The sequence below is a fragment of the Heloderma suspectum genome, chromosome 1, assembly GCF_057233095.1.
Source record: "Heloderma suspectum isolate Gila_16-S chromosome 1, 16-S_ref, whole genome shotgun sequence".
Lineage (NCBI taxonomy): Eukaryota > Metazoa > Chordata > Lepidosauria > Squamata > Helodermatidae > Heloderma > Heloderma suspectum.
The window spans coordinates 191331043-191357495 of NC_139458.1; the positions used below are offsets into that span (position 1 = coordinate 191331043).

At 42.5% G+C, this 26453-nt stretch overlaps 1 protein-coding gene across 3 annotated transcripts in view; it reads right to left on the minus strand.

Moving 5' to 3' along the window:
- The window catches only part of PDE11A (phosphodiesterase 11A), a 255148-nt gene that overhangs the window by 122522 nt on the left and 106173 nt on the right, over window positions 1-26453 (minus strand). For all 3 annotated transcript variants that reach the window (XM_084814457.1, XM_084814447.1, XM_084814442.1), the window contains 3 exons: window positions 23863-24003; window positions 15571-15635; window positions 7390-7528 (listed from right to left, as the gene is read on the minus strand). In XM_084814457.1, coding sequence (XP_084670583.1) covers window positions 7390-7528; window positions 15571-15635; window positions 23863-24003 — 345 coding nt within the window. The remainder of the gene's footprint in view (window positions 1-7389; window positions 7529-15570; window positions 15636-23862; window positions 24004-26453) is intronic.

Sequence of the window (26453 nt, forward strand, 5' to 3'; positions counted from 1 at the left end):
TAGGTACCATTTAAATCACTCAGATTTATAAATGCATAGCTTCATGCGGGATTGTAGCCAAAGGCAGCTACCTATTCAACAAAATTAGAGTTTGCATTGCCTGTTGTTGTTGTTGTTCAGTCGTTAAGTCGTGTCCGACTCTTCATGACCCCATGGACCATAGCACGCCAGGCCTTCCTGTCCTGCGCTCTCTCCCGGAGTGTGCTCAAGTTCATATTCATTGCATCGGTGATGCTATCTAGCCATCTCATCCTCTGCCGTCCCCTTCTCCTTTTGCCTTCAATCTTTCCCAGCATCAGGGTCTTTCCAAGTGACTTTTCTCTTCGCATTAGGTGGCCAAAATATTTGAGCTTCAGCTTCAGTATCTGTCCTTGCAATGAGCACTCAGGGTAGATTTCCTTTAGGATGGACTGATTTGACCTCTTTGCAGTCCAGGGAACTTGTAAGAGTCTTCTCCAGCACCACACTTCGAAAGCATCAATTCTTTGGCGCTCAGCCTTCCTTATAGTCCAGCTCTCACAGCCGTACATTACTACTGGGAAAACCATAGCTTTGATTAGACGCACCTTTGTCGGCAAGGTGATGTCTATGCTTCTGACTATGCTGTCTAGGTTTGCCATAGCTTTCCTCCCAAAGAGCAAGCGTCTTTTAATTTCATGGCTACAGTCACCATCTGTGGTGATCTTGGAGCCCAAGAAAATGAAATCTGTCACTGCTTCCATTTCTTCCCCTTCTATATGCCAGGAATTGATGGCGCCAGATGCCATGATCTTAGTTTTTTTAATGTTGAGTTTCAAACCAGCTTTTGCACTCTCCACTTTCACCCGCAACAAGAGGCTCTTGAGATCCTCTTCGCTTTCTGCCATTAGGGTGGTATCATCTGCGTATCTGAGGTTGTTGATAATTCTCCCGGCAATCCTAATTCCGACCTGTGATTTATCCAACCCAGCGTTTCTCATGATGTACTCTGCATATAAGTTAAATAAGCAGGGCGACAATATACAGCCTTGTCGTACTCCTTTCCCAATTTTGAACCAATCGGTTGTTCCATGTCCGGTTCTTACTGTTGCTTCTTGACCCTCGTACAGGTTTCTCAGGAGACAGGTAAGGTTGTCTGGTACTCCCATTTCCTTAAGAATTTGCCACAGTTTGTTGCGATCCACACCACCAAAGGCTTTAGCGTAGGCAATGAAGCAGAAATAGACGTTTTCCTGGAATTCTCTTGCTTTCTCCATGATCCAGCGAATGTTGGCGATTTGATCTCTAGTTCCTCTGCCTCTTCGAAACCCAGCTTGTACTTCCGCTAGTTCTCGGTTCACATACTGCTGAAGCCTAGCTTGTAGGATTTTCAGCATAACCTTGCTGGCATGTCAAATGAGTGCAATTGTACGGTAGTTTGAACACTCTTTGGCATTGCCCTTCTTTGGAACTGGAATGTAAACTAACCTTTTCCAGTCTTGTGGCCACTGTTGAGTGTTCCAAATTTGTTGGCATATTGAGTGCAGCACTTTAACAGCATCATCTTTTAGGATTTTAAATAGCTCAGCTGGAATACTGTCATCTCCGCTAGCTTTGTTGTTAGTAATGCTTCCTAAGGCCCACTTGACTTCACTCTCTAGGATGTCCGGCTCAAGTTCAGTAACTGCACTATCATGGCTATCAGGGACATTCAGAACTTTCCTGTATAGTTTTTTTGTGTATTCTTTCCACCTCTTCTTAATCTCATCTGCTTCTGTTAGGTCCCTGCCTTCTTTGTCCTTTATCATGCCCGTCTTGGCACAAAATGTTCCCTTGAGATCTCCGATTTTTTTGAAGAGATCTCTAGTCTTTCCCATTCTATGTTTTCCTTGATTTCTTTGCATTGTTCATTTAAGAAGGCCTTCTTGTCTCTCCTAGCTATTCTCTGGAACTCTGCATTCAGTTGGATATATCTTCCCCTTGCTCCCTTGCTTTTCGCTTCCCTTCTTTCCTCAGCTACTTGTAAAGCCTCATCAGACAGCCACTTTGCTTTCTTGCATTTCTTTTTCTTTGGGATGGATGGAGTTGCTGCCTCCTGAACAATGTTACGCACCTCCGTCCATAGTTCCTCAGGCACTCTGTCTATCAGGTCTAATCCCTGAAATCTATTCCTCACCTCCACTGTATATTCATAAGGGATATGATTTAGGTCATACCTGAATGGTTTAGTGGTTTTCCCGACGTTCTTCAATTTAAGCCGAAATTTTGCAAGAAGCAGCTCATGATCTGAGGCACAGTCAGCTCCAGGTCTTGTTTTTACTGACTGTATAGAGCTTCTCCATCTTTGGCTGCAAAGGACATAATCAATCTGATTTCGATATTGACCAACTGGTGATGTCCATGTGTACAGTCGCCTCTTGTGCTGTTGGAAAAGAGTGTTTGCTATGATCAGCATGTTCTCTTGGCAAAACTCTATTAGCCTTTGTCCTGCTTCATTTTGTACACCAAGGCCATGCCTGCCTGTTATCCCGGTGATTTCTTGACTTCCTACTTTAGTATTCCAATCCCCTATGATGAAAAGGACATCTTTTTTTGGTGTTAGTTCTAGAAGGTGTTGTAGGTCTTCATAGAACCGATCAACCTCAGCTTCTTCGGCCTCAGTGGTTGGGGCATAGACTTGAATTACTGTGATGTTGAATGGTTTGCCTTGGATTCGTACTGAGATCATTCTATCGTTTTTGAGATTGTACCCCAGTACTGCTTTTCCCACCCTTTTGTTGACTATGAGTGCTACTCCATTTCTTCTAAGGGATTCTTGCCCACAGTAGTAGATATAACGGTCACCTGAATTAAATTCGCCCATGCTTGTCCGTTTTAGTTCACTGATTCCCAAGATGTTGATGTTCCATCTTGCCATCTCATGTTTGACCACCTCCAGCTTACCTTGATTCATTGATCTGACATTCCAGGTTCCTAAACAATATTGTTCTTTACAGCATCGGACTTTCTTTTCACCACCAGACACATCCTCAGCTGAGTGTCCTTTTGGCTTTGGCCCAGCTGCTTCACTCTTTCTGGTGCTACTTGGAAATACTCTCTGCTCTTCCCCAGTAGTATATTGGTACCTTCCGACCTGAGGGGCTCATCTTCCGGCGTCATCTCTTTTAGCCTTGTGATACATTCCATGGGGTTTTCTTGGCAAGAATACTGGGGTGGGTTGCCATTTCCTTCTCCAGTGGACCACATTTTGTCAGAACTCTCTGCCATGACCTGTCCATCTTGGGTGGCCCTGCATGGCATAGCTTATGGTTTCACTGAGTTACGCAAGCCCCTTCGCCACAACAAGGCAGTGATCCATGAAGGGGGCATTGCCTGTTACAGAACTGCAAAGAACTGTGCTTGGTGTAGCACTTATATCTTTGCAGTTCCAGACACTTGGCCCACTTGTCACTTCCTGAATGACAGCCTTAGGCTGCAATGTTATGCATACTTACCTGGAAGTACATTCCATTGAATACAGTGGGACGTCTTTCCAGGTAAACATACACAGGCCTGATTTGCACATAATGCTAGCCCATGGTATGGATCGTTGAATTCTGGGTTGTCATGATGTGTGACAACAGCCACGCTAACCAACTATAGTTTGCTAACCACAAACAACTCAGAAGAAAACTTGGGTTATGAACTCCGGGCTGTCTACATAACTCATGTGTTGTTATGTAGAAACCCAGGACCATGGGTTATGTTGCCAGGCTACAGAGGTGGTGGGCAAGAGCAGTAAAAAAAAAAAAATCTAGCCCCTCTACATTCCAGAGGGGCTAGATCTACAGTACTATAGCATTGCGAAAGCATTTGGGATACAGAGAGGGAGTAGGCGGAGGAGGAGGGAAATGAACAACCTAGGGATTGAGAAAACAAACCACAGTTTGCTTGATGCCAGACAAACCCTGGTTAGGGTAGGGCAACAAACCATGGGTAAAATAAACCATGGGTTAGCGTTATGTGTGAACTGTGTAAATGTTAAATCTCCACTTGGACTCTGTTATATTCCAAATGTTGATAAAAGTTCCAAAGTTCTTAGGAACTGTGGCCTGGAAGTAACAGAGTATCAGGGCCACTTTCACTGTCATCCCCAATGGAGGTGAAGTGGTTCCACTGATGGTGAGTACCCCATTCTGTCAATTGCAAGATGGCACTACTTATTCTCAAGTCCACCAGCTATGAGTATTTCTCATAGTAACTGATGAGAAGTAACATGTTTCATCCCATGTGATATAATAATCTAAAAATATGTTTGAATAAGGTAATAGCAGCACAATCAAATCATTTACTGGAGAAAAATGAAGAGGTTATTTTTTGTGAGCTTCTATTGGTCTTGTTTTAATTGGAACCAGCTCAATTAAAATAAAAATGAATACTCTGCTGTTTTTAAAATACTTTCCAGCTTACTTTATAATAGTTCCTTTTTTAAGCAGTTCCTATTTTAATAGAGTTCATTCTTTTTATATTAAAATGATTTGCATGTGATTTTAATTGTGATTTTCACCTTGTTGGCCTGGTGGAATGGTGACTAACAAATGCCATTAATGAACATGTAAAAACACTGAAGTAAAGAGGTTTCAAAAGTGGGGTATGAAAACTTTTCTTGCAATTTGAATATAGTGTAAGAAAAGCATAAGACACAAGATGACAGCAAATAGCACTGCACATTAGCTTTAACTTACTTTAATGATTATGGTGTTTGTTTATTAATAAAGAGATTTGTCTCTGAAAATCATTCTTCCTAATCTTCCTTTGGAAATTAATAGGCTCAAAATTAATTATTATCTCTTCTGCCTCACGAGTCATTCTTTCATTCTTTCCCCATGTAAGGCAGCATTTTTTAATTGATGCAGACTTTAAGTGTGAAACAAATATGAATTAGCTGCATTACATATTAATCAGGATATGGCATATTAAAAATACAAAGTATGATTACAAATATGGCATGTTTTACTTCTCTATATCTTTTGGCAGGACATATTCCCAGGCATTTCATTGTAGTTTTTAGAAAGCTAAATAAATTAAATCCAGAGTTTATTTCTCACACACACACACACACGAATATGATTGTTTGGGAGGCATTCCTAGACAGGTTTCCTACAAAATAAGGACTTCGTAAAATAACAGCAGCAGTTAGAATAACTTCATGTACACTGTCCTGAGCTTTGTGGAAGAAGAAGGGAGTTCAAGTATGATAGACAGATGATTGATAGACAGACAGACAGACATTCTCTAAGGTAGTTCTGGGGCACTATGTAATGTCCAACTGATTCCCTATACTTTTTCAAAATTTGACTCCCTCTCCAGATTTTATGCCTTTCACAACAAACCAGCTCAAACCTAGAATATCTCAGTACATACTTTTTTGAACTCTGGCACAAAATGTACTTATTTAAACTATCATTTGAAGCAGAAAATATCTCCTTTTAGCAAACATTTTATTATGTTTTAATACTCTGCATGGTGATCCAAAATCTGAAGGTGAAGAACACATTTATTAACTTGCATGATTTTTCAACATTTGTCATGCACTCTTTTTTTTTTTAAAGCACACGGGTGTTACCCCCACTTTGAAGAAAATGAGACACAGCAATATAAGACTAAAGCTATGCAGTAAGTAACGCTGACTCCATGGTCCCATTTTAATGGAGTTCAGTCACATTGGGGCTGCTTTAAGGGTGTCCTCTTTGCTACCTTATTTACCCAATTCTCTCCTGTTGCCGGTGTTCTATATTGTATTGTGGTTGATATAGTGAAGCTGATTGGCTGAACTAGTGTGATGACTTGGAATATTCAGTTTCTCTAGGAACTGAAGAAGTCTGCAGTCCAGTTTCTGTGAGGAATGGAAAACTGTTAGTTTGGGATTAAAACCTCACACAGGTGCAGGCTAAGGACTGGAAAAAGATCCTAGAGACAGAGGAACTAAGGGTCAGGGGGCCCAGAGGCAAGGGTCTTTTCTACACGAGGCATTTATTATGCACTCACCATTCCCTACTCACGACTATTTACAGATTCTTTAGATGACATTGTGACCCCCCAGTTTCACTTCTGTGTCTAAAGAGTACTTTCGGTGAGTATTTTCAGAGCAAGGAAAATACAAAATTTAATTGGAAAATTTTCCAATTCAAGTAATACAATGAAGCCTGGTACAATGTGGTTCAAAGTAGGCAGTGGCATAAAATCTGAGGAAAGAGTGGCCAATAGGGATATGGAGTTGATGAAAGGAGCGGCCAAGGAGAAAGTAGTAGAGATGGCTAAGCACAAGGCTGCTTGCCCCCAAAATGAATCTGAATGCTCCAAGGGGCCCAATTCCATCAGCTGCTCCCTTCCCAATCCCCATTCCCAAGGAAAGAAATCTCACCTTGAGGCCAAGTTGGGGTTGCAGGGTGTGGAAGTGGCTCCCAGATGGTGGTGGTGGGGGCTGCCGGGCCTATTCTCCTTCACCCAATTGTTTCACACATGAAAATGCTGCCAGTGTGATGATGACAGTGTTTATTTTCTGCTGGGGATCCTGCGAGTTGTAATTCAATCCCTACGATCCCAAGAGGAAAAGGACCCTGTCAATATCACTATACTGGCATCATCTTCAATTTTTAAACAATCAGGAAGAGGAGGAGGAGGAAGGGACTGTCAGCCTTGTTCCATCTTTGAGAGAGCCCTCCACCAACTGCGACTGTGCTCCTGGCAACCTAGGCAACTTCTTTGCTCCCTGAGGGATGGGGAGACAGTAGCAAGAAGCAGAGGGCTGGGACTTGAACTACCACCTGTTTGCAGTGGGCTGTGCCAACTTCAGTTCTGCTCTTTTTAATTTGAGCCTGGATGTCTGCCTTTGCTGTGAATGTTCGCCCCCTCCCTACAAAGCAGGACTGAGGAAAAACTATACTTAGGACCCTGAGACAGGAGAGGTTGCATACTATTGACAGGAAGGAAGTGGGAAGACAACGGAGGTTGGGAGGGTTGGGAATTATGGATCAAGAGGCCAAGGATGCTATAACTAATGGGAATGGTGACAACTGGGCTGTCTGCTACCATAGCCAGTTGCGACCTGACAATCCTAAGGAGACAACGAGGGCTGAAAAGCAGTGAGGTGAGGCAAAATTTCATATATTGATTTGAATTAGCTAGCCAATGATTTGGTTGCGGCTTCTAGCCATTACTATGTCAGTGGCTAAACCAAATAGAGCAAAGTTAATGCAGAAGGCAGTTCTGTTCTGTTTATGTTGTGCCAAGTATCTGATCCTTTGGTAAAAGGCGCATTCAGCCAACAGGACACTTCATAAACACAATCAAGATTACAACCTAAGTTACAAAACCTAGTCCAAGTCTCTATGATTTTGAGCTTCAAAAGAATACATAGATATGTAATTATGTAGATAGATGGTGTCTTACTTCTGCATCAAAGCGAGGATCTTGATACGCATCACTGATGTTCACTGGGAGGCCCGTGGAAGCTACAAGTTCAGCAATGCTGTTATTTACTAGCCAGTCTGAATAAGATGAAGTCGGTTTCTCCAAGCTGTCTTTGAAACTATCATAAAGGCAGAACAGAGGAAGAAAAGGGTATATTACTGTTGCTTGAAAGCCCATCTTCTTAAGTCTGGAAAGCATAGCGTTATATCAGGATTACCTATAAGAATTCAAAGCAGCTCAGTGGCATTAGGTACAGAATAATACATTATTTTATTTGTTTGTTTGTTTCCAATATTTGTATTTTTATAGAAAGGAAGGATATAATCAAGGTGGCTAACAAGGGCCTTTCAATAAATATAAAATAAGATAACAATGAAATAAGATCACTAAAATTACATAAAAAGTCAAAAACAGCAGATCTAGCTCAAAAGCAGGATTCCAGACAAGGCTTGCTGAAGTAAAACTGGGCTAGGCCAGTTCTAATAATATCTTTGAGCAGATCTAGTCCAGCACATACAGCAGAACACAGGTACATGTCTTCTCTGAACCTGCGGGGATAGCATATATGAAGTCAGCCTACGCACACTAAACCCAGTCTGTTTAGTGATATGTCTGTTTAGTGATATCAATGATATGGCTCAGTCATATCATTGGTTCTCCAGAAAAGATGTGGACACAGTGGGAACATGTGTGGACGGGGAGGAAATGGTGGATCAGGAAGGTTAGGAGTGCCCTTGCTCTCTCTATATGAGATGGTCCCAAAGATATAATCAGAACTGGATCATGGCCTTTGCTGTGAGAGGGCCAGGTTGACTTTTCTTGGGAGACTGTTCCAAATTATGGGTTCCATCACTGAAAGGGCCATGTCTCTTGTATCCCTGCACTGTATATCCAATGGAAGAGGGACTTGAAAAAGGGCCTCAGAAATGGAACATAGTTTCCAGAGAGGTTCATGTGGAGAGAGATGATTCTTAAGGCACTCTGATCCCAGGTCATTCAAAGCTTTAAAGGTCAAAACCAACACTTTGTACTGAATCTAGAAATCATATTACTTTGATCCTTCACAAATCCACATTGGTTATCAATCTAGTGTAGGTTTGTGAAGGATCAAAATAATGTATCATGGTTCTAGACAAAAATCTAGGAATGACATTTTGTACTGATTGAATTCATCTTCCAGCTCATCTTCAAAGGCAGCCCAATACAGAGGACATTACAGTAATCTAACCTACAGGTGATTAAAAGAATCACAGAATTCTACATGTTGAAGGAACCGCAAAAGATCATCTATTGAGGAATGAACTCAACAACACACCCAAAATATCTCTAAGAGCTGACTATATGTTACTCCCTTGATTATGAAGAATACTGGAAAAATGCAAAGTGCAGTCATAAAAATAAATGCATATATTCCATTTCTGATTCTTAGGCAGGAGCAGGACAATACAGCAGACACCTATTTGTATTTTTAAAGGATGTACTACGTTTTAAGTGAAGATGAATGCTAACAATATTAGGAAGAGTGTATTACTAAGATATAGAATAACCTTTCCATATTAATTTAAGACCATTTAATATTCACAATTAAGACAAGCATTTTCTTCTTAAGCAACATCTGCTTTGGTTGCCCTGTGGGATGACCTTTGCCGGGAGAGGGAGAGTGGGAGTGCAAGCCTGTTGATTTTCTTGGGCCTCTCAGTGGCTTTTGATACCACTGGCCATGGTATCCTTCTGGATAGGTTGTCTGGGCTGGGAGTTGGAGGCACTGCAGTGGTTCCACTCCTACTTGGATGGCCAATTCCAGAAGGTGGTGCTGGGGGATTATTGCTCTGTGCCTTGGCAACTATGCTATGAGGTTCCACAGGGCTCTATTTTATCCCCTCTGCTGTTCAACATCTACATGAAACTGCTGGGGGGGGGTTATCTGGAGGTGTGGGCTGAGGTGCCATCAATATGCAGATGACACCCAGCTCTGCCTGTCTTTTTCATCAAATCCAAGTGAGGCAAAGGCTGTTCTGAATCAGTGCCTGGGCACGGTAATTGACTGGATGAGGGCCAATAAACTGAGACTCAATCTAGACAACTGAGGTACTGTTAGTAGGTGGTTCATCTGCCCGGCTAGGTGATGTTCAACCTGTTCTGGAGGGGGTTGCACTCCCTCTAAAGGATCAGGTTCATAGTTTCGGGGTGCTCCTGGACTCAGAACTGTCACTTGAGGCACAGGGAGACTCAGTGGCATGGAGCACCTTTTACCAGCTTAGGCTGATATACCAACTACGCCCTTATCTGGACAGAGCCTAGCTACAGTAACCCAAGCTCTGATAACCTGTTGTATGGATTACTGCAACGTGTTATACATGGGGCTGCCTTTGAAAATGGTCTGGAAACTTCAGCTGGTCCAAAACAGGGCACCGAGATTGTTAACAGTTACTGGCCAATGTGATCACATTAGGCCAGTACTTTTCCAGCTGCACTGGCTGCCACTCCATCTCTGGGCCCAATTCAACATGCTGGTATTAACATTCAAAACCCGAAACAGCTTGGGGCCAGGTTATCTGAAGGATTGTCTCCTCCCATATGTACCTGTCCAGACCCTAAGATCATCTTCAGGGGTCCTTCTCCGGGAGCCCCTGCTGAAGGAAGTGAGGCGGCTGGCCACCAGGAAGAGGGCCTTTTCTGCTGTGGCACCCCAATTGTGGAATGAGCTCTTTAGAGCAGTTTGCCTGCCGCCTACATTGTGCTCTTTCTGGTGCCAGGTGAAGACCTTTTTATTTTCCCAGGAATTTTAGCATTTTAGCATTGTAGTCTTTTAGCTCTGCTGTTTTAAATTTGATACTGTATTTTAAATCTCTGCATTGCTGCTAAGTTTTATGCTGGTTGTACTTTTATACTGTAGTTTTAATGCTTTTATATTTTATATTTTTTATGCTGTACTTCTGGTTTTAATTTTTGTGAACCACCCAGAGAGCTTTGGCTATTGAGCGGCAGAGAATTGTAATAAATAAACAGGCAGGCAGGCAGGCAAAGACAGCTCAGTTCACAAACGAGTTAAGCCGAAGTTTCTGGATCTACCCCAGTTTGCCCCAGCATCTTCAAAGGAAGAAAACTGGATTCACTCCAAGATTTTGGGTTCACCTATTTGTGGATAAGAAGATTATGAGGCTGTAAAGAATACAATCCCAAGGAACTCTCTGTTCCAAGTCAAAACTTCAGTTGGCTCAATAGAAGCAAAGCAAAAACCAAAGATATGAGCCAATATATTAACATGGAGGAAAATATGCAACATTCAGCTGATTTTGTATGTCTGAAATAATAAAAGAACCTAAAGGAAAACAAAGGAAACTCTCTAACTGGCTTGAATAAATACCATGACCATCAGTTACAGAGCAGAGCATACTGAGGCAAAAGAAATACGGATCAGCAACAAAACAGCTGGATTCATCAGTCACAGAAAAAGGAATGGATTTTAGTTTGCTGCATAATGCTCCACAAACTCATTCACAGATGTTCTCTGTTTAAAAGAACAAAGGCGATAGACCAGTTCAACTAAGGCTGCAATCCTACAAGCTAACCTGGGACTAAGTCCAACTGAACTCAGTGGGACTTATGTCCGAGTAGACATGTTAAGGACTGCACTGAAAGTTATTTTTTAAACTTTTTTTTAAGGATGCAAGAAGTCTACAGATTTTCACGCACACTGTTTTCACTGACAATAATAAATAAATTACATGGTATGAGCTTTGATAGCAATGTAAAACCTAAATGTAAAGATGCAGAAATGCAAAACCTGGTTATATATTTCAAGATCTACTTTGGCAGCTTCATCAACATTAGTGAAAAAGAACATTTGAGGGTAAGATTCCAATTACCACTGTGGAATGCTCATAATTGTGTATCGTGTAAAATCCATCATGAAGCAGGCAGAGATTTAAAGTGCATAGCACCGATTAAAATCTGCACATTACTATTATATGAGAGGCTGATTAAATCAACACTAGATTATGTGTGGCAAGTTTTAGGAGCAGCAAAATAAATTTAAGTTGACAAAACAAGAAATAATTCAAATGGAAGTTTTAAATGTAGCCTGCATCTACTTCCAGAAGATTTATTTTGTACTGCTACTCCCTAGAAAGATCCTATCAAATTTGCAAAGGGAAAACTCAACCCAGAGATGGAAGTTCTCTTAGCAGGTGGTCCATCTGACTGAGCCGGAAGATCTCAACCTGTTCTGGATGGCGTTGCACTGCTCCATAACGATCAGGTTCGCAATTTGGGCCTGCTGTTAGATCTGGCTCCTTATGCCTAAGTGGTATTGGTGGCACAAAGTGCATTACTTCAGGTTGGTGCCCACATTGCAACCCTTTTAGACAGAGGTAGCTTGATCACAGATATCCATTCCCTAAATACACCCAGGTGTGACTACGGCAACATGCAGCATTTGAAGACCTCTTTGAAACTTCAGTCTGGTTAAAAACCAGCAGCTAAGCTGCTATTATGTGGCTCACATCTTGCCAGTTCTGAAACATCCTTGCTGGCTTTCTGTGTGTTTCTGAGTGCAATTCAAAGTCCTGCTGTTAACCTATTATATGCCTTAGGACCAATATATCTCAAAGACTATGTACTCCCATATGAACCTGCCAGTTCCTTAAGATCCCTGGTAAAGCCCTCCTGCTGAGGTCAGGTGAGTGGTGACAGGGAAACGGGCTTTTTTTTGTAGTGGGACCTAATTTATGGAATGTCCTCCTTAAATTGGCATGCCTGGTGCTTACTCTTATGACTTTTTAGCACCAGGTAAAAATACTTTTATTTGCTCATCTGTTACTTGCTGTGCTGTTTGTAGTCTAGCTGTTTGTTATCCTGTCATTATTGATTGGATGGTAGTTTTCATATATTTTAATTTGTACACCATCTTGTGTCAAGGGCTCCTTGGAGGCCTCTCTCAGTCTAATCCAGTAGCCAAGTCCAGACACAGACAAATGGATTCTTTTCAAAGCTTTATTCCTCTTTTACAACTTAACAACTCTACTGTTAGCAACTAGATATGAGCAGCACAGTACCTATGCCCTAAGTTGGAACAGTTGGTCCCCGTTTGAAAGGGAATTACTGGCAGACCCCTGAACTTAAGGACTAGGGAGAGTCCCTCCCCTTTTCCCTTGGATCCTCCGGGCGCAGCCGTTGTTTGCGTGCCAACCGGGCACTACGCCTCCTTTCTGCACCCTCCATTTGGCGCCGCTCTCTGCGTCGGTGTTGCGCGTCCATCAAGTCTGCTTCCCGCTCTCTGTCACTCCCAGGACTGCTATCAAAGCTAGGAATGCTGGTGGGAGGAGTCTCCGTCAGCTGTTGGCCCTGGGAAAGAGGAGCACACTCCTCTCCCAGGAGCGACTCCTCTTCCTCAGAATCAGAACTACTCTGGGATTCTATGGGCTCAGTGTCCACCCTGACATCTTGGACCATTTTGGAGATGTGGGGCATATGTTTATTAAAAATGAATAAATAGTCTAACCATTTGCAAGAGTCAACTGTTTGCTGTGGAGCAACTGGAGTAACAGTAGACACACAAAAGGATTCATCTCCACATTGCCAGTTCATGTGATTAAGTGAGGAAAGAAGTTGTCCAGAAAAGTCTGAGGGGTCCGCATAGGTTGTGCTACAAATGTAAAAGTGCTTTAAACCAAGAGAAACAGTGTGCCATAGTGGATCGAGTATCAGATTTGCACCACAGACCTATTTTTCAGTACCTGATCAGCCTCATATTCACTGGGTAACTGCAGGCCAGTCATTAGATCTCAGCTTAACCTTCCCCACAAGATTGTTTTAAGGTTGAAAGGGGACAATGCTCATGTACACCATCTTGAATCCTTTGTGGAATGATGGGATTCAAATGTGGTAAAAAATACATATATGTATATTTAAAAATACATATTTGTGGTTTGGGGAATGATATCAAGCAATCTCAAACTAGCCACAGTCTGTGAATTTTCATTGGTTCACTTGGAGCATCTCTACCCCAGCCTAAAATCTCGCATTTAAAATGGGGCTTTCTGCTTCCGTTTTAAATGCAGGATCATGACAGGTTCCCTTTACATGTGCCTCCTTCCCCCTGCTTTTCCCCCTTATCGGAATCTTTCATATGTTTCATTATATAGTCACTGGCTGGCGCTGTGGTCTAGCCCCTCTTATTGCGGCTTTTCCTTTTTCATGAGGGAAATCAAGCGGAACTCAAATGCTGTAATTTGATAGCTCACTATCTCTGATCTTTTAAAAAGTGGAATAAAGGTCATTTAGTGCGGGAGACGCCCTGGAGGTTAACGACGTCGTCTAAAGGACCTGCAAACTTCCATGAGTGAGCAATCTCAGTAGCAGGATAAAAGCTCTGTGTGAAGAAGCCCTTGGTATTTGGTTACATTCTAGTCCAATGGGCACTATGCAAGATGCAGGCAGCTTGGATTTGACATGCTGCTTTAGTTGCTATGACAACAAGGTTGGAAATCCCAGTCTCCCCCTGACATTGAAGGTAGTAGTATTCCTCAAACTGGCATCTTGAGTACATTACCTCACATAAATTTAATGCCATCTGGGAATGCCTTTCTGGAGTCCTTTGACTACCTGAATATTGCCCCAAATCAGCAAGCTGTGATCTGACAACCTGACTTCTTATCCAGCTAATATATAAAAACTTATCCTCCCATCTTATCCTCCCCATCTCTTGTTCCCTTTATATCCTTGACAATACTGGTGTTACCTTCCTACTTATTTCACTGAGAGCAAATACTGAACTTTCTATAATTCCACAGAGGCTAAAGTCTGTTACACAGAACTGGAGCCCCTATTGGGGAAAATAAGCCGGGGGGGGGGGCGGTAGGAAGGGAGAGACTGCTGCAGGGGAAAAGTGGTGGTTGGGGGAAAGATTAAGCACCCTCTTTCTGGCCCACATTGTTCCCCTGCAAATTACCCCCAGCCCAAGACCATGTGGGCAGAGATGAACCAGTGGATGGTTCTTTGTCCATTTTTATTATGCTATATGCATTGGATTGGGCTATAAGTCTGGTGTTCTGAGAATAAGTAATGGTGCTGTGTTTATTTCTGGACTTATACGTCTATATAAAGACCAACCCAATGTTCATGTGGTGCAGCAGGTAACTGTACACTTTAAACGGGGGAGATAGTGCCAGGATGACAGGAAACCAAAGATCTGTCTCATCTTGCCCTTATAAATTATAACACAAACGTTCTGGAATAGTATCACAATATTGCTCAAGCCTCTATGAACCCACATATCTGATCTTCTGTTTTGTACATCATATAACCTTTGTTTTTTCCATAGCAGTGTAGGTAAACACAATGTGTGTCCTCTAGAGATAAAAATCAAATATAAATGCGGCCAACTCATTATTCTCTGTGAATCTGACTTTATTTTTTTAATCTGATGAGATTATTATTACTTCTCTTATGGTTTTCAAATATACATATGGCTAGATGAGCACTCCTATGCTGGAGTTGCATAGTGGAGGAAAGCACAGCCACAAAAGATTTTAAACAGTAATATTTTCAAAACTAAAAGAACAAATACGAATAAACAAAACAAACAGATAAAATACAAGCATGGGGGACAGATTTTGTTGCTCATCACTAATCACATCAGTTGGCCCACTGAATGGACTGACAGCATCTTCAGTTGTAGAGTCGCTGAAGCTAAGCAAGTCTGAAACTTGTCAACAACCTGGATGAGAGACCACTGGGAGCCCCCGTGTCAAAGTAAGGTATAATACATGATTTTTTAAAAAAATCACTAATTATATCATAAACTATATCCAACTGGGTGATCCCACAGTTGTGCAACTACATCCCACAGAGTAGTCACAAACCCAATACAAGTGCCATCTGGGGGAAGAATCACACTTGCTCTGGTACAACATAATACTATTTGAGTGTTGGAAAAAGTGCAATATTCTGCTAACAGTTGCGCAAGATTGAGTGAAGATATGTAAATTGCATGCAACAAATGAGAAATGGAGCAATAAACTAATTGACCAGAAAAGCCCTAAATGTGGGTATTTATTTATTTATTGGGTCATCTTGAAGCAGCTTTTCATAGAGTGTCTAGGCCCACAATAAATTATTATTCATTAAAACAAGGATCAATAAAACATGGCATCTAACCTATTATCTGTATCTGCACTGCATTTTGGAGACATCAACTCGAAGGATTTGGTAAATTTCACCACCTGTCATGGTAAAAAAAAAGTTTCAGATTTTTCATACAACTGTAGAAAAATACATATTTAAGTAATAACAATAGCCACAAAGCAGCTTTCTGTGCTCACTGAATAAAGCACACTCTTTCCCCCATGATTAAATCATCCTGAATTAATTCCAACCTCCTTTATTACGATACGATGCTTATATAGACTGAAACCACAAGTCCAGGGTGTGATCTTGAGATCTCTGAGTTTACCCTTAGTATTCTTTTATGAGTTTAATGGCTCTCATATAATTGGAATGATGTAGATATGTAGATAAATGACTGATTCTTCTTTTTTCAAAGTATTTTTAAAGAAGTATCCTTATTGATTTATCTTGTTACATTTATATCCTGCCTTTCTCCCATCAAGGAACTCAAGATAGTATACATAGAGTTTCCAAGGAGCCCCTCATCAATGCACCGACCGGACCCAAAATTACCCAGCTTCAGGAAGTTTGGTGTGTCATGTACCTTCAGACCATACCCTGGGACATCTTAAGATCCTATGGGTTATATCCAATGGTGTCCTTCCACTAGTGGAATGGACACTGCTGGTGGGTTGAATTTCTCCTGCTGCAGCTTCCATGGCCCCCAGAGCTGCTCCAGAGAGTTGGGGGACTCTCCAGAGCAAAATGGAATCTGTTTGGGAGACTGCAGTGCAGAGGAGGGGAAGGGAAGGGAAGCTCCCCCTGTGTGAGTGGAAGTCCACTTGCGTAATATTGGAATTAGCCCTATGACTTTAATTCCAGAATAATTAACAGGGCATTTTCTCACTAACACAGAATAGGAGGGAAATCCCCACCTCTTTATGACCTTTAGACTACTCTGACTGTATTAATGAAAATTTGGGGTTTGGATTCCCACCATCTCCAGTTCATGGATCTAAATTAGCAGGGTTGGGAATCACTTGGCCTGTGATCACTGTGATCACCAAGATCACTTGGACTGTGATCTTAGAAAGCTCCTACTTGTCAGAGTAGAGCCATTTGTCTTCCACTGGTGGATCAGGACCCACGACTGGGTCGCAGCCAGACCAAAGGTAGGTCTCAACAACAGCACTACCATCATATAAATATATGGTTAAAAAAAAAAAATTAAGAAGCAGATCCCCAAATGCAGGTTTGAGCTAAAGGTGCCCCCAGGGTATGAAAAGGTTGTGGAGTACTGAAACAGAGAATACCTGTCTAGATGGGCTGAAGGTCTGATTCAGTATAAGGGAGTTTCATATATTAAGGGTGCAGTCGTATGCATGTTTAGACAGAAAAAAAGCGTTCTTGCTGGCTGGGGCATGCTGGGAGTTATAGGCCTTTTTTCTGTCTAAACATGAACAGGATTGTGCCTTAAAAGTGTCATTGATCTATATTGTAGCATTAATATAAACACATAGAACTCCTTGCCTTTGCTCAGAAGAGAAAAGGAAGAGCTTTGAAAGAAGCAAATCTTTAGGATTTTACCAGTCCTAATGCTGAAGAAACTGAATGAAGGCATAAACCAAAACCACACGAAATCGTCAACTCAGATAAGAAATTTCAGACACGGCTTACTGTAAACCTCAGGAAGATAATTATGGATTAGACCTGTGAACAAACATTCCCCGCCCTACAATCATTTATTGGCATCAGTCAGAACAGAAGACAAGCAGCATATCTTATATACTCAGAGTCCCAACTGGCATAAGTAATTCCAAACTACAGTGAGGTCACTACAGGTGATATTAGCAATTTGCGCACTGACCACTTGCTTATCAGTAATGTCCATTCCTAAAAGACAGCGTCAGTTGTTCTCTATTGTGTGTTTTCAGAAGACAAGCAATACTTTTTTTAAACACACACACACGAAACAACATTCATTTTATTTCTCACTCACCTCATGATTCCAGCACTTGTCAATATAAAGAGAAGCTTGCTTCCTAGTATGTATAAGTGGCAATAGCTTGTACGTCGTACCTATTCTGCCACCCATCTCTAGCCCTGCAGGAATTCTTAGGATGGTTCCAGATCCTAGCATTTTCCACTACCTACTCTTTCTTTCCTTCTTTCTTTCTTTCTTTCTTTCTTTCATTCATTCATTCATTCATTCATTCATTTCATTTCTATACCGCCCAATAGCTGAAGCTTTCTGGGTGGTTCACAAAAAATAAAACCACAGAGTACAGCATAAAAAAATATAAAATATGAAAGCTTAAACTAGCAGGTAAGAGACTGATATGCTGATTCAGAACACTGATCAATCATAACTCACACACTTAGGCAGAGAAATGTACATTGAACTGGGTCACTATTTCCACACTTGCATGCCTAGCAGAATAATAATTTGTAAGTGCTTTCTTACATTCATCCTGCATTTGATGTAGTCCACAAAAACTTTCCCAACCCAGGTCCCTCCAGATGTTTTGGACTACAACTGTCATCCATTTTTGACCATCAGCCATGCTGGGTGGGGCATTGTTGTTCAGTCGTTCAGTCATGTCTGACTCTTCGTGACCCCATGGACCATAGCACGCCAGGCCTTCCTGTCCTGTGCTCTCTCCTGGAGCGTGCTCAAGTCCATATTCATTGCATCAGTAATGCTATCTAGCCATCTCATCCTCTGCCGTCCCCTTCTCCTTTTGCCTTCAGTCTTTCCCAGCATCAGGGTCTTTTCCAGAGAGTTTTCTCTTCGCATTAGGTGGCCAAAATATTTGAGCTTCAGCTTCAGTATCTGTCCTTCCAATGAGCACTCAGGGTTGATTTCCTTTAGGATGGACTGATTTGACCTCCTTGCAGTCCAGGGGACTCGTAAGAGTCTTCTCCAGCACCACAGTTCAAAAGCATCGATTCTTCGGTGCTCAGCCTTCCTCATTGTCCAGCTCTCACAGCCATACATTACTACTGGGAAAACCATAGCTTTGATTAGACAGACCTTTGTCGGCAAGGTCATGTCTCTGCTTCTTACTATGCTGTGTAGGTTTGCCATAGCTTTCTAACAGGGAACAAGCATCTTTTAATTTCATGGCTACAGTCACCGTCTCTGGTGATCTTGGAGCCCAAGAAAATAAAATCTGTCACTGCTTCCATTTCTTCCCCTTCCATATGCCAGGAAGTGATGAGGCCAGATGCCATGATCTTCGTTTTTTTAATGTTGAGTTTCAAACCAGCTTTTGCACTCTCTTCTTTCACCCTCAACAAGAGGCTCTTTAGATCTTTGGCATTGCCCTTCTTTGGAACTGGAATGTAAACTGACCTTTTCCAGTCTTGTCGCCACTGTTGAGTGTTCCAAATTAGTTGGCATATTGAGTGCAGCACTTTAACAGCATCATCTTTTAGGATTTTAAGTAGCTCAGCTGGAATACTGTCATCTCCGCTAGCTTTGTTGTTAGTAATGCTTCCTAAGGCCCACTTGACTTCACTCTTGAGGATGTCCGGCTCAAGTTCAGTGACCGCACTATCATGGCTATCAGGGACATTCAGATCTTTCCTGTATAGTTCTTCTGTGTATTCTTGCCACCTCTTCTTAATCTCATCTGCTTCTGTTAGGTCCCTGCCTTCTTTGTCCTTTATCATGCCCGTCTTGGCACAAAACGTTCCCTTGAGATCTCCGATTTTCTTGAAGAGATCTTTCCCATTCTGTTGTTTTCTTCAATTTCTTTGCATTGTTCATTTAAAAAGGCCTTCTTGTCTCTCCTTGTTATTCTCTGGAACTCTGCATTCAGTTGGATATATCTTCCCCTTGCTCCCTTGCTTTTCGCTTCCCTTCTTTCCTCAGCTACTTGTAAAGCCTCATCAGACAGCCACTTTGCTTTCTTGCATTTCTTTTTCTTTGGGATGGATGGAGTTGCTGCCTCCTGAACAATGTTACGCACCTCCGTCCATAGTTCCTCAGGTACTCTGTCTATCAGGTCTAATCCCTGAAATCTATTCCTCACCTCCACTGTATATTCATAAGGGATATGATTTAGGTCATACCTGAATGGTTTAGTGGTTTTCCTTACATTCTTCAATTTAAGCCGAAATTTTGCAATAAGAAGCTCATGATCTGAGCCACAGTCAGCTCCAGGTCTTGTTTTTATTGACTGTATAGAGCTTCTCCATCTTTGGCTGCAAAGGACATAATCAATCTGATTTCGATATTGACTATCTGGTGATGTCCATGTGTAGAGTCGCCTCTTGTGCTTTTGGAAAAGAATGTTTGCTATGATCAGCGTGTTCTCTTGGCAAAACTCTATTAGCCTTTGTCTTGCATCATTTTGTACACCAAGGCCATGCTTGCCTGTTATCCCGGTGATTTCTTGACTTCCTACTTTAGCATTCCAATCCCCTATGATGAAGAGGACATCTTTTTTTGGTGTTAGTTCTAGAAGGTGTTGTAGGTCTTCATAGAACCGATCAACCTCAGCTTCTTCGGCCTCAGTGGTTGGGGCACAGACTTGAATTACTGTGATGTTGAATGGTTTGCCTTGGATTCGTACTGAGATCATTCTATCGTTTTTAAGATTGTACCCCAGTACTGCTTTTCCCACCCTTTTGTTGACTATGAGTGCTACTCCATTTCTTCTAAGGGATTCTTGCCCACAGTAGTAGATATAACGGTCACCTGAATTAAATTCGCCCATGCTTGTCCGTTTTAGTTCACTGATTCCCAAGATGTCGATGTTCCATCTTGCCATCTCATGTTTGACCACCTCCAGCTTACCTTGATTCATTGATCTTACATTCCAGGTCCCTAAACAATATTGTTCGTTACAGCATCGGATTTTCTTTTCACCACCAGACACATCCACAGCTGAGTGTCCTTTCGGCTTTGGCCCAGCCGCTTCACTCTTTCTGGCGCTACTTGGAAATACCCTCTGCTCTTCCCCACTAGTATATTGGACACCTTCCGACCTGAGGGGCTCATCTGAGGGTCATATCTTTTAGCCTTGTGATACGTTCCATGGGGTTTTCTTGGCAAGAATACTGGGGTGGGTTGCCATTTCCTTCTCCAGTGGACCACATTTTGTCAGAACTCTCTGCCATGACCTGTCCGTCTTGGGTGGCCCTGCACAGCATAGCTTATCGTTTCACTGAGTTACGCAAGCCCCTTCGCCACAACAAGGCAGTGATCCATGAAGGGGGGTGGGGCATATGCTATAATAAATCTTAGTCTTGAAGGTGTTACAAGGCAGTTCATTGTTTTTGCTGCAACAGACTAACATGGCGACCCCTCTGGAAGTTGTCACACTAGTAAAACTCTAAACAAAACTCTAATTTCTAAGACTTGTCTCTTATGTTATGTTTTCCCAATAGGCTGTAAAGTCAGATATTCCAATGAAAATCTAACCAAACCTACCCATTCATTTTTTAAATGTTAGAAATTTGATCATTTTAATCCTGCTGATAAACACTCAGAAGAACAGCGACAAATCTTAGATAGCTGGCAAAGAAATTCAGTTCAAACAGAACAGGTCTGTTAGAACAAAATGCTGATTCATTTGGCCAACCTTCTCCAAGCTGGTGCCCTCAAGATGTTTTGGACTACAACTCTCAGCATTCCAGAGCATTGGCCATACTGGTTGGGGCTGATAGGAGGTGAAGTCCAAAACATCTGGAGGTACCAGCTTGGGGGAAGGCTGATCTAGGGAGTTTGCAGTAAGAGCTCACGTTAGTCTTCACTGTTTATATCAGAGGTTTCTTTCTCTAAAATTGGCCTGTCAACATTTTGAATTGTAACCATTAGTAGAAACCACATATCTGATGAAACAGTAATAGCAAGCAGGCAACAAATTACTGAACTGTAAGCTACTAACATTTCAAACCATGCCGCTTGGATTTGCTACAGGCAAATATGGAAAAGAGCCAGAAGGAGCTGCAGAAGGAAAGGGGGCATCCAATGTTGCCTGTATATGTCAGGAAAAGTGTGCTTATCTTTGCTTGAGCATGACTTTGAGTATTCCTATTTCTGTGTGGTCACAGCATTACAAAGTCATCCATTTAATCGTATGTACATTTTAAAAGTGCTGAATTTGCTGAGGGCTATTTCTATAGAGCAGGCAGCTCTGTCCACATACCTGCTTGTGCACACAGACTTGTCACTTACACTGAAGTTACTGGGGTAGCCCACACATGCAGGAAAACCATCCGAGGATGAAATGCTATGTTATAGTTTATTTTTAGTACACTTTCGGCCAAAATGGCCCCCAAGGTGGCTCACAAAAGTATATAAACACACCATTCAAACAATACAATAGCATATCAGTGTAAAACAGCAATACCACAATGACTATTTAAAACTAAAAAAAAAAACTCCTAATGATTTATGGGCCATGGTGCTGGAAGCTGGCAATAATAAGAGAGCGCCTGGTATGCTGATTCTCTCTTGCCAGGTGGCTAAAAGAGGCACTATGATGTAGGAGGGCAGCAATATTCTAGCAAGGGAAGAAACAGTTCATCCATTCCTCCTAGCATGAAAATACTTAAAGGTATGTAAACACTGGATTGGTTCAGAGATGGGAACCCTAGAAAAGTAGACAGGTGCAATCTTGATGTTTGTTGGATAAATCACCTGAATAGTCACCATGTATAGTTATCGGCACCATGCAACCACATGACTGAAGCACTTATTTCAAATAACACAACAATCAGCCCCCAGAGCTCTCCCGTCCTTGAAAAGTCTTGTTCCTCCTACAAGGCAAGAAGGGACAATTTGTTGTGACTTTACCATCACATCAAAGTAATTGTGTGAAATGAACCAAGGGATTATTAGGACCTTCTTTCCCTCTGGCAAACTACTGCAACTTAAAATTCTAAAGCAAAGCAAAAGGAACAGCTGCTTTGCACTTTCTAGAACAACCCCTTTCATATCTTGTTTTTCTCCTATGAAGCCAACTAATCTAAATTCTCCCTTTTGTTGTACTCCTGTCCTTTCTGCACATATAGGTGCAATTTGCACCTTACTTTGAGAGAGAATGAGGGCAGTTTCAATGTATACTTAACATACCAAAAACTCAGTGTCTTATCATGCATACAAGGGTACAACTGAAGTGCTACTTGCAGTTACACATTAATCAGTCCCTTCCATGGAAGGTCTTACTCCTCCTATAGGGCAAAAGTCTCTCTTGGTAGGAGTACTTGTATCTGCCCTTACTTACTGACCTTCCCAAAGCTCCAGGGAGTCAGCCATTTATGAGTGTGAACTGTTCTATTCATTGTGAGTGTGGCACCACCCTCTGGCAAACATGATGAGCGGCCAGCCTTCCTCTCAACTTTGAGGCTGCAGAAGCGGATGGGTTTGTCCGAGCAGTTGTGGCAACCCCACTACCTGCCCAGCTCAAATGCTGAGAGGAAACCTAGGCGTTGTTTGGCAGCTGTATGGTGAAGATGTCAGAAAAGCCTTAGCTACGCAGGGAAAAATGAACACACACACAGACCTATTTATTATTTTATTTATATCCTGCCTTTCTACCAAGAAATAGCGCTCAAGGTGGCTTACAAAACAAGTTAAAACAGATTAAAACAATAAACCACATTGAAATACAGTAAAAACATAACAATTGCAGAATAAGAAGAGCACCCAACCCAGAGACCTACTTATAGGCCAAAGGCCTTCTTGAATCCAGTGGTCTTTGCCAGCTGGGGGAAGGACAGCAGAGAGGCAGTGAACCCACTCTCGCTTGTGAGGGAGTTCCACAGCCTCAGAGCAGCCACCTAAAAGGCCATCTCTTGTTTTGCCACCAAACGCACCTCTGAAGCTGGCAGTCTCGAAAGAACGGCCTCTCCCTAAGATCTTAAGCACCAGGCAGGCTCGTATGGGCTTTTCCTGCTCTGGAGCAGGAAGTATTGGATGTTGTTGACTGAAGGTGCCCTGTGCACCTTGAGGCAGCAGCACTCAACAGTATTTACTCCCCATCCTGTCTGGCCTTTCCCTCAGCTTTGGACACCACTGCTTGAAGGTAGTCTGGTCCATACACTTCTGGGAAGTAGTGCTCAACCGTGTACACTTCCCCTAACCCCCAGTCTTTCTCTCAGGACGTGCTGGCAGTGTGTGCGTACATGGAGCTGGAAACTTACAATTTTTTGCTTCACCAGCAAAAATTATTGACCCCACCATACAAAGATATACATTGCTTAACTTATTATATCCTTTAAGTGAAACAGAGCAATAACATAATAATGCACAAAAGAAGTTCCTCAGTAAAAGTAGATATCATGCCACTAATAAATTATATATTTTCCAAAATCTGAAATAAAACTTACAGGCGATTCAATGTCTTCAAGAAGCAATACCGAGCAGCGCTCACACTTCAGTAGAGTCTGGGCTCGATGCATAATTTTCTTCACAATTTTCTCTAAGTCTGTCTGTTCTTCAAAGAGATCATTTACCACCTCCAGCAAGGCCTGTATATACGGGATGGGCAGCTATCACAATTTGTTTTGAAAGAAATGTGCAATTTTTGCGAACAGGAGTTGTAAAGGGTACCAGTCACTGACTGTTATACAGGTTTACTTCCTTGTAAATAAAATACAGATGCATAAACAGCAAAAGGCAACATTCTGTGTAACAGATCACTGATATAGTATTGAGTTTTTTGTTTTTTATTTCTGTTCTTTCTCAATGGGGCCAGGATGCCACTTCAATGTTTGAAGCTCTCTAGCTATGCAAATTAAGTGAATGGATTCTGGTACTGGCTGTTCCCTGTTAGCTTTCCTTCACAAACACCAAGGATGCTTTAAGGTGCAATCCTATGCATGTTTAGACAGAAAACAGTCCAACAACTCCCAGCATCCCTCCAGCTAGCCATACTGGCTAGGCTGGCTAGGGTATGCTGGGAATTGTGATGACATGGACTTCCCTGGGGACCCCTCGTCTGCTGAGGAGCAGTCCTTACTTGACAAAGAACCAGAGGAGGAAATCCAGGAGCCACCCTGCCAGACTGACACTGTAGAACCAGGGCCCTCTCATGTTTCACCAGAAGACTCAGAGTCAGAACAGGAGGAGGGCCATCCAATAAGCCCTAGGGAGAGACATCCTTTGAAAAGTCTCACTCAGTGTTCTCCTCTCAGATTCAGCTCCCAGCTGCAAGCAAAGTCCTTGATTGGTTGCAGCTGGGGACTATGTGGGTACAGGCTTGATAAGCCCTCCAGTACCTCTGCTTCCCCACTAGAAACAAAACCTGCTCCAGCTAAAGTCTTTGTCTGCGAGACTCCTTGCTTTCCTGCTTTGGACTGAACTCTTGATTTAGGACTGTTGACGACCCCGTTTACTGCTGCTCCTTGCTGCTTTGGACGCTAGTATCTTCTTGGCTTTTGACCTTGGCTCGTTTTTCTTAACAATGCTTTAGGCTCGTCCCAGGTTTTGGTTTTCCAATCTCCACAACAGCAACCTTGTTTTTCCCCTCGACCAGTGTTCACATGCTCTCAGATGGCTGAGGCCAGCACTGACCACCTACAGGTCCTGGAAGAGTTTCTGTCAGGTTTCCTGATCCCCTCAGCATACATGCTCAGACAACCTGACACGGGACACCCAAATCAATATTTTTTATTGCAGGAAATCCCATGGCAAAAGCTTACTGGCTACACTCTTCAGAAATCATATAGCTGATGGTCAGTAGCTATAGGCTCTATGTAATTTCAGAACAGTTCAAAGCTAAACACTATGACCATGACTGAGATCCTCATCAACGGGGTTTCCCCACTGCCACCTCCACGGTTCTGAACACAAGGGAAGGGACTCGGGATTCCTGGCGTATCTAACCCAGGCAATCCATACACGGGGTTACAACCCCGGAGAAGGAATGGGAATGATTCCTAGAATAGCCCCATCAGGCAATCAAGAGATAAATTCTTGAAAGGCCTAAACAAAACCACACCCACAGAGAGTCCAACTTTGAATCTTCTGTTGATAACTCCAGGCTACATGGTCAAGGCCCATCAAGATCAAGGGAAGGGTAAACCCCAACACACAAGGAGTTCCGTGCCACCGTTTTCACATTGGTAACTCCACACTGCATGCATCCAGGCAGAGGAAAGTCCAAAATTCGCAGATAAAACCCAGCCTGCCAGTGTGCTGAGCTGACGACAAATAGACACACAATCCACAGCAGATGAGAGTTGAAGTCCAAGAAAAGCCTCACAGTACTTTTCATGGCAAGTCTTTAGCAACTGTTAACAAACAAAGTGAGAGTCCATGTGCATAGTGCCTCCAAAAGCCCAGATGATGATGGATCCAAACAGAAAAGGCTTTGGGCAATGAAGATGAGATGTTCCTAGCAAAGGCTCTTCGCCTTTGCATCATCTTAAAAGGGAAGGCATGACTGTAAGACACCCCCTGCAGATCCCTTGACAGACAAGGGCCTTTAGCCTTTCAGCAAGACCCCTCTCTAAACAGGGCATCACTGCTCAGCCCTCCAGCAGTGATGCTTCAGCCTGGGTGACCCTTCTGCAAACCCCACCTCTGTCAGGTTCTCATGGACAGCTTCCAGCCTCCCTGCCTGCCAAGGCCAGACCAGCAGGTGGACAGGGAGTTGAGTGACTCCCCCTGGCTCTGCTCTGAGAACACTGACAGAGATAAGCTCACAGAGATTCTGACATTCCAGAGGCTGAATAGGCCCAAGCCCTTCCAGGCTACTTCCAATCAAATCCTGGCTATAACCTACAAGGCCCACTGCAGAACTGAAGCTGGGCCCTGACAGTTTCTGAATGGGATAAGTAGGACTTTTTTCTGTCCAGGCATGCATAGGAGTGCATGGACATACAAAAATAAACCCCTATTTATTTATTTATTTATTACATTTCTATACCACCCAATAGCCAAAGCTCTCTGGACAGCACACAACAATTAATGACTT